General features: G+C 42.5%; 2 protein-coding genes across 2 annotated transcripts; one reads left to right on the top strand and one right to left on the bottom strand.

Annotated features, from left to right (window-relative positions):
* Nucleotides 1-93: 93 nt before the first annotated feature.
* Nucleotides 94-1294, top strand: LOC18025958 (cold-regulated 413 plasma membrane protein 1). The gene is made up of 4 exons (XM_006409418.2): nt 94-408; nt 498-605; nt 686-756; nt 867-1294. The coding sequence occupies exons 1-4, from the start codon at nt 239-241 to the stop codon at nt 1109-1111; spliced, it is 594 nt and encodes a 197-aa protein (XP_006409481.1). The 5' UTR covers nt 94-238; the 3' UTR covers nt 1112-1294.
* Nucleotides 1295-1299: 5 nt separating this feature from the next.
* LOC18025957 (pentatricopeptide repeat-containing protein At2g15980) lies at nt 1300-2979 on the bottom strand. Its single transcript, XM_006409416.2, has one exon. It carries the CDS (start codon nt 2813-2815, stop codon nt 1328-1330), a length of 1488 nt encoding a protein of 495 aa, XP_006409479.1. The 5' UTR covers nt 2816-2979; the 3' UTR covers nt 1300-1327.
* Between the last annotated feature and the right edge of the window lie 5838 nt (nt 2980-8817).

Here is an 8817-nt window from a genome sequence, read left to right as displayed (position 1 = left end):
CGATTGGCTTCGTAAACTATATACTATAAACGTACAAAATATCTAGTTCGATTACACATTTATACAAACTAAAATATTCATAAAAGGGTTTAATTTTCCACGTGGCAGTAATGTATCCATCGATTCACTTCTATATGTTCTCACCAGCTTTTCACAACATTCATCACAATCTCTCTACTCCTCTCTGATTCTCAAAGTTCCGAACTTTTCTCTTTCTTCTTCCTCTGTGATCGAAGAGATGACTTTCACGGCTGTGAGGAGGGACCATGGAACCCTTAAAGCTATGCTCGGATCTGATCTCAACGAACTTGGTATCGCTGCTAAGAACCTCGCTAATCACACTTTCATGCTCACTGGTTTAGGCCTTGGTACCTCTATCCTCGAATGGATTGCTTCAGTCGCCGCCATGTAATCTCTCTGTTCTCTCTTCTCTCTGTATTCTCTCACTCTCTTGCTCTGTTTCTTTGTGTTGATCTTATGATGTAATAAAAATGCAGATACTTGTTGGTCTTGGATCGAACTAACTGGAAGACGAATATGCTCACAGCACTTTTGATTCCTTACATCTTCTTCAGTCTTCCTTCTCTGATCTTTGGCATCTTCAGGTAAAAAACCAACAAAACAAATGGATTTCATTACTAACAAAAACAGAGACTCTCTCTAACTTGTGTCTTAAATTTCACAGAGGAGAAATTGGTAAATGGATTGCGATTGTAGCTGTTGTTGTACAACTCTTCTTCCCAAAACACTTCCGAGGTTTGTTTATACCTTTCTTTCTTCACATCTCCATTGAAAAAGAACAAGACTTTGATTCTTCTTCTGTTCTTCATTCTGATTTGCTTACTCTGTTGTTGTTGTTTTATTAGATTGGTTTGAATTACCGGCGGCTGCGATTATACTCATCGTGGTGGCTCCGAATCTAATCGCCTACACATTCAGAGACAATTGGGTTGGTTCACTTATTTGCTTAGGCATTGGATGTTACTTGCTTCAAGAGCACATTAGAGCTTCAGGTGGATTTAGAAACGCCTTCACTAAAGCTAATGGCATCTCCAACACCCTTGGGATCATTGCTCTCGTCGTCTTCCCCATTTGGGCTCTTATCTTTTAAGCCATGATCATTACTCCACAAAACTCTCTGTTTCATTTCTCCATTTGTTTTATGTAAGAGTGATTTTGTATGATTCTGTCTCTCATAACTATCCAAGAATGTTGTTTGTTAGTCAAGACTCTCAGAAATAAGAAAATGGTGATGAGGTTGTTTCTTTGGATTGAATTGAGATTTTCATTTTGAGATGTCTTTGCAAATACATAAAAGCTCAAAATTCTATTTTTCTTTTTCTTCTTCTTCTGCTCTTAGCTTGAGTGATTCAGCCAATTCTATTGCTAACAATGAAGATGTTTCTTCATCACCTGCTTTTCCATACCCGTCGATAAAAGCTTTATACGTCTCTTGACACGGCTTAAACCCTCTCCCCACCATCTCAGCTTGGATGTTCAGTGCTCTCTCCATCTTCCATTCTTCACACAACCTCTTTATCAACAACTCATAACATTTCCGACTAGGACAAAACTCGGACTCTCTCACCGCTTCTTTCACAATCTCCGCGGCTTCAACAGCTCTGTGTTCGTCATTATCACATAACCTGACCACTAATGCTTCAATGGTTAAACCCTCTGCCTCAAAACCCTTCCTTTTCATCTCTTTATAAACAACCATAGCCGAATCAACATCCCCAACTTTACAATACCCGTTAATGAGATGATCATAGGTTAGAGAAGTACACTCTATTCCCTTAGTTCTCATTCCATCGAAAAGCTTCTTCGCTTTAGTAAGCTCTAAGTTACTGCAAAGACCACCGATCATAGTGTTATAAGCCACAACATCATGAACATTCATCTCTTCCCATACTTTCTCTGCTTCCATCATCATACCTCGCGAGCAATACGCCTCCATCAAAACACTGTAGCTATAACCATTCGGAGAACATTCCTCCTCCATTTCTTTCCAAATCCTCTCTACCATCTCTGTTTCACCTTCTCTGTAGAAACTCACCATCATCGAATTAAAAGTGTTCACATTTGGCTTAATCTTAGCCTTAGCTTTAGCTCCATCTAAACCAAACACTTCTCTATACAGCTTATATCCTTTTGAAGCATCTCTACGCCTTGAAACCTCTGATATCAAAGCGTTACAAGTACTAATCTGCAAATCGATTCCTCTAGACCTAAGTTTCCTCATAACCATCACAGCTCCATCGATCTCTTTCGAGTCAAGACACGATTTTATCAGCAGATCGAAGACAAACGGCGCAGACCCACATCGATTGTAGCTCTTAATCAGCGAACGGAACACTCTCGAGACGCGATCTTCTTCTTCGTCGCCGCCGGCGAGACGGAGAGCGAGGCGGATTACGTCGCGAGCGTCGGTTTTGAGACGAGACCGAGCGAGGATGTGGATGAGAGTTGAGCAGGAACCGATGTCGTGAGGGCAGAGAGAGTGGCGGCGAGTGAAGAGGAAGAAGCGGAGGGAGAGGTGAGGGTTGTTGCGGAGGCGGAGAGTAATTTCGGAGAATTGGGAAGGAGTGAAGCCGGAAGGGTTGAGAGATCGGAGAGTGGACCATCGGGATTTGGAGCGGTGGTGGGTTAGGATTGAGACGGCGTCGGAGATCAGAGGATCTGATGGTGTAGGGTTTGAGTGATCGGGCGGTGGAGAAGAGACGGTGGTGAGGGAAGCAGAAGCGATTGAATGGGTCGAGTCGGGTTTGGGTTTCCGGGTCGGGAGGAGGATCCGTCTAAGGAGTGAGCTTGACATATGAAAGGTTTAAGAATCAGTTGAGATTGGTTCCAATTCACTATGTAACAAAGTGTGTACCTTACTCGGATAGAATATGTAACAAAGTACTGAAATTAATCATAGCCATATGTCACGCCCAAAATTTTGCTTAAGCCGTGATGGGCCGAGACGAGACGGTCGAAACTAGGGGATTATGGTCCAACACTTAGTCATTTTATGCTTTTTTTTTTGATGTATTTCCGGAACTCTCTATAACTTTGTGGAACATTTTGGTTGGACTTAGAAAAAGTAGTTGGTAGTTAGGAAAGTGGAATAAATGAGAGTAGTTGGTAGGTGGTAGGTTTCTTTAATGAGACAGTTGGGTAAAATTTCTATATAAAGGGATGAGCTCCCTCATTTGTAAGGATCCAAATTTTCTCTAAACAATAAGAGTTCTCTTTCTCTTTCTCTCTAAAAACGTCACTTTCTCTCTCTAAATACCAAGGTCCGAGTTTAGAAGGCTAACTTAGCGTGTGTGCGAAGCAGTAAAGCGCTAAGGCCTCACGGTTTGGTTCAAGGAGAAATCAGCCCGTGACAAATGGTATCAGAGCGAAGTACGACCGGGACAGAGGAGAAGCTTGTTGGAGAAGGATGGCGAAGAAGAATAGCAAGGATGCCAGCAACGTAGCCGATGTGCATGAGGAGCGCGGTAGGGATTCCACTACAGCCCACGAGGTGGCAAGGCAGGATAAAAGTGTTACTCGGGAGGCGTTGGGCAATGCGGTAGAGGAGCTTAGATCACGACTCGAGAGGGTCGAGCATGATACAACCGAGATGGAAAAGCTCGTGTTCGATGAGTTGGAGCGAGCCAAACAGAACGCGATCGAAAGGGACATCCGGTTTGCGAAGTTGGAGGAAACGGTGATGGGAGCCGTCCAAGTCTTGAAGGATAATATCGGGGAGATACTTAACCGCCTCGGGGAGGTACAAGAAGACTTGGTGTTGTGCAAGCGTGCGGCTGCAAACGGAGGGGCTGGGATCACCGAGACGAGAGCGGCTAGGGTAGAGTTACCTAGGCCGGCACGGTTCAATGGCGTGAGGGACGCCCAAGAAGTCGAGAACTTCTTGTGGGAGATGGAGCAATATTTCGAGAACCTTGGTCTTACCGACGAGGGGTCGAAGATCAAGACCGCGACTTCATACCTGGCAGAGATGGCTATGCTGTGGTGGAGAAGGCGACATGCGGAGATAGTCTGAGGGATCGTCCGGATCGACACATGGAGGAGTTCAAGCGGGACATGAAGAGGCAGTTCTATCCCGAGAACGTGGTATACCAGGCGCAGAAGAAGCTAAGGGAGTTTCGCCAAAAAGATACGATCCGAGACTATGTGACAGAGTTTACCGCGTTGTTGTTACAGATCCCGAGCACGAATAAGGATGACTCGGTGTTTTACTTCATCGATGGGCTGCAACCATGGGCCAAGCAAGAGTTGCAGAGGCGGGGAGTCCATTCGGTAGATGAGGCAATTGCAGCGGCCGAGTCTTTATCCGACTTTTCCATCCCAGACCGACCCAAGTCCTATGGGAGGCAAGATGGGTACCCAGCTAGGAGTGGGGGAGAAGATCGAAGCTCACGACCAGTCAGTCCGAGAGGGAATGACTGTGGGTACATAGCTAGGAGCAGCGGGAGTAACCAGCATTCTAGACCAGCCAGTCCAAGGAGGAGTGAGCGCAGGTCGCACTACACATCGGGGAAGGGGTCATACTCAAAGGCTGACGGGATGAGCTCGAGTCGGGAGTAGTATGAGCAAAGGAAGAGGTTTTTTACCCCGAAAGGCGGATGTCATGTGTGCAAGGGGCCGGACCTAATGAAGGAATGTCCAAAGTTAGGGTCATTGTCCGCGATTGTGAAGAAGCATGGTTCGGAGGAAGGGGAAGATAATGAACCGGAGAGGTTAGGTTCGATACAACTCCTAAACGCACTAGTAACCAAGATGGGGCCAAAACAATCAAGCAAGGGGCTGATGTACGTTGAGGCTCAGATCAACGGGAAGAAGTCCAAGGCGATGGTAGACACCGGGGCTTCGCACAACTTTGTCTCTGAGGGAGAGGCACGAAGACTCGGTTTGACCTGGACAGAGGGTCCGGGCGCGATCGAGACGGTTAACTTGGAGGCTCGACCGCTTACCGGATTTGCACGCGGAGTGGATTTCCGGATAAGAGCATGGAAGGGTCAGGTCTATTTTACGGTGGTTCTGATGGACGACTATGGGGTCGTGATCGGGCTGGATTTCATGGAAAAGGCTAAGGCAGTGCCAGTGCCCAGTTTGGACGCAGTCTATATCCTTGAGGAGGGTGGATCGTGCGTGGTTCCTACTGTGAGTGGCACGGTTAGGAAGACAAGCGGAACGCAGCACATCACGGCTGTGCGGATTGTGGATCAAGGTATTCCACCCAGCCGGGACGTGGAAACAAGTAAGACACTGTCCAAGACAGTCCGAAGGGCGGACCAGCGGAGCATGGGCGAGTTGGGCGCAAAGCAGAGAACAACCGAGGTTACGGAACCAAGACGAAGGATGGGACGGTACGTGGAGCAGCTCAAGACACCCACGACGACGAGGGCGTCGCCAAAATGGGTGGGGGAGGATGTAACGCCCAAAATTTTGCTTAGGCCGTGATGGGCCATGCTAGGACGAGACGGGTCGAAACCAGGGGGTTATGGCCCAACACTTAGTCATTTTTATGCTTTCTTTCCTTGATGTATTTCCGGAACTCTCTAGAACCTTGTGGAACGTTTTGGTTGGGTCTAGAGAGAGTAGTTGGTAGTTAGGAGAGTGGAATAAATGAGAGTAGTTGGTAGGTGGTAGGTTTAATGAGGCAGTTGGGTGGGACTTCTATATAAAGGGATGAGCTCCCTCATTTGTAAGGATCCAAGTTTTCTCTAAGCAATAAGAGTTCTCTTTCCCTTTCTCTCTAAAAACGTCACTTTCTCTCTCTAAGTATCAAGGTCTGAGTTTAGAAGGCTGACTTAGCGTGTGCGCAGGACAGTAAAGCGCTAAGGCCTCACGGTTTGGTTCAAGGAGGAATCAGCCCGTGACACATAGGTGACTTCTCCAAAATGTACATATTTGTTAATTGTTTTTTTAATCATCTTTATTATTATTATTATTATTAAGATTTGAAAGGTAACATTACGAAAAAGCTAATAGCTCTGAAAGGATAAATAAATCCGACTGAACAAGTAGATATTTCTGGAAAACAAATTCTACAAGAAAACGAAATCTAAAACTAAAACAGAAACTCATGCATGCAAAAAGTTATAAAGTATCAAGAAGATTTATCAAAGTTGTTGGTAATATCTTCCTATTATAACAATAAGAAACTATATAACAATAAGAGACTATATATAAAAGAATCTTGAGGAATTGTGATGAGGACATGGCCTCTAAAAACCCTTTTCCAATTATGAAGGACCCTCCAAAAACAAGATCAGGACTAAAGAAGTTGAGAAATGAATTTAACAATGCTATAGACACCTTGATCAATCAAAGCAACTTAGAAGATATCACCAAAGGCATTGATCAACTCAGCATCGACCAGCCACTTCTCAATTAAGTAGCAATGAACTTAACCGAGGATAAGATGCTATCAATTCAAGAAGAGGATCAGCTTGAGGAAGGAATAAGGCATGAAGATCAAGACGACACAAGCATCAAGTCCACACCAACATTGGAGTGGCCACTACTAAGGACTCAAGGAGCTTGAAGCTACAAACGATTAAGTGTCAAAACGACACCAAGGTGAGTGTTTGGCTTAATTATATTTTTAAACTAACGAGTTTCCCTCTCTACGTTTTGCAGAATTTGTCTTAAGATCCTTTTAGTTATATTTCATTTTTAATTTAGCCAAAAACTTTAGTATTGTTTCTATTTTGTTTCTTTATTTTTCTTTGAGAGTCTGTCACACGTTATTTCCTTTTTTTGAGTCTCTGTCGACCCTAGAAGGTCAAGGCCAAAGGACTGTTTATAAATTTCCACATCCGGCATTGTAAGATACAACTTTTTTTATCCTAGTTAATAAAAGAACGTATTTTCTTATGAGCAGCCGCCTCTTCTTCGAGTTCTTGAGCATTGAGTGGATTCTCCTTTGTTCTTGAGTTCACCGACTTATCACAGCCTCTCCATCAGCTGTGTGGCGTCACATCGATCCCCTTGGTTACTAAGGTGTTGATTGGTTCACCCGCTATCACCCGCAAATGCAGCGTTTGCGGTTGGTAGCGGTTAATGGCGTTTTATCACAATCATAGAAATCGCTGCAAACCGCTCTGTACCGTTTTATACCGTTATAATCCAAAAGCTGCTTCCCGCCAGCGTTTGCGGTTGCGGGCGGTAGCGGTTGGATGAAAAAAATCACGTTAGAAAAAAAAATAGAAGATCACATTAAAAAAAATTTAAAAACCTTAACCCTACTAATCTTCTCCTATATATATAAACCCTAACCTCTCACTTTTTCTATCAAGTTCTAGTCTCTAATCATGGCTTGTTGAAGAAAATTAAGATACAAGGATAAGTGCCATAATACTTTGGTTTAATTCATTTATATTAATTGTTCTGTTTTCACTTTTAAAGTAAAAAATTATAAATATGTATCTTATTAATTACAAAATTAGTTTGTTATAATTCTTTTTTTTTTGTTCTTAAGAAAGTTACACGATCAAACGAGATGACATGTGCGTTACTTCAACGGATCATTGTCGAAAAATAAACTCAAGATAAATATCCTAGATTTTTGAGTGCACTCCAGAAAGAACGTATTTTGAAAAATACTAATGAGCAATTTGGAGTTGATTTGAGTTGGGGTCGTGCAAAAAAATTAATTAGATCAATTGAAAATTTTTTACATCATGCATAAGATAAATCCATAAGATCCACGTATTGGAGCAAATTGTTTCCAGTCTATTACATTACTAGACACAATTTTGGGTGATGTTCTCAATAATTGAAATAAACATATTATTATAAAATTTAATAATTTTCAAAATAATTATTTAGTATTTATTTATAATTTTTATTAATTATTTTGAACTAGTGATTTTGATATCAATCATAATAATATATTTTTTCTGTTTTTTATAATTATATATGATGTTTATTTTGGTAATTATATGTTTAACTGCTATAACAACCGCTGGTTTGCCAATCAAAAATATCCTGCAAACGGACCCGCCTTAAAAAGTTTAATCAGTCATGCAACCGCTGAATAACGCTCAAAACCGCAATCGTCCGCTTCCGCAAACTACCGCACTCGCAACCGCAACCGCTGCGTTTAAACCAGTCAATTCATCCTTCATTCACCGATCTAAGTAAAGAGAGCCCCTCGGCCAGTCGCTTATGTTTCATCTTGTTTCTTCCGACCATATCTACTCTAAGTGAAAAGAGTCTCTCGGCCAATCACTTGGAACCATTTCCGTTCCCTTCCCGATCTTATATCAGTTTGGTATCATAGCCGAAAGGTTCTAACATCAGGTGATATCTACCCTTTTTCGATTCCTTGTTGTTTAGTCTTTATCCTTATCATTGTTGCTTTGTTTAAACCTATCAAAAAAAAGAAGAAGAAGACATCTCGTTTAAGTTTGCATTAGTTTGTTCATTTATATCAACCAAAAAAGCCATAAAAATTCCATTCTGCATCTAGTTAGTTGCACCTCATATTGTTTAGCTAAGTCTCGAAGAAACAAAAACCCTAAAACAAAAAAAGTTTATTCTTGTTTAAGTAGTTTGCGTCTAGGTTAAGTTCTTTTGATAATTGTTACATAGTTGCGTTTGAGTTTTTGTTGTTTTTTGTGCATTTTCAGCAATGGAAATTCCCCCCATAGCACCACATGATACCATCTTGAAAGTTATTGCTGCAATGAGGCAAGATATGGCACAAAACTAGGTCGTATAGAGGAGAGAGTTCGCCGGCTAGAAGTACTAAGGATAGAGGTTGCACGACCCATACCTGTTCAGCAACGATAGAATGTCCAGCCAGACGATGAAGAG

Source organism: Eutrema salsugineum, unplaced genomic scaffold, assembly GCF_000478725.1.
Source record: "Eutrema salsugineum unplaced genomic scaffold, Eutsalg1_0 scaffold_11, whole genome shotgun sequence".
Taxonomy (NCBI): domain Eukaryota; kingdom Viridiplantae; phylum Streptophyta; class Magnoliopsida; order Brassicales; family Brassicaceae; genus Eutrema; species Eutrema salsugineum.
This window is presented reverse-complemented; position numbering and strand designations above follow the sequence as displayed.

Excerpts from the sequence above, each read along its gene's own strand:
- LOC18025958 (XM_006409418.2), top strand. The coding sequence starts at position 239 with ATGACTTTCACGGCTGTGAGGAGGGACCATGGAACCCTTAAAGCTATG. Across the intron at positions 409-497 it reads ATTGCTTCAGTCGCCGCCAT|ATACTTGTTGGTCTTGGATC; the intron begins GTAATCTCTCTG and ends ATAAAAATGCAG. Across the intron at positions 757-866 it reads CTTCCCAAAACACTTCCGAG|ATTGGTTTGAATTACCGGCG; the intron begins GTTTGTTTATAC and ends TTGTTTTATTAG.
- LOC18025957 (XM_006409416.2), bottom strand. The coding sequence starts at position 2,815 with ATGTCAAGCTCACTCCTTAGACGGATCCTCCTCCCGACCCGGAAACCC.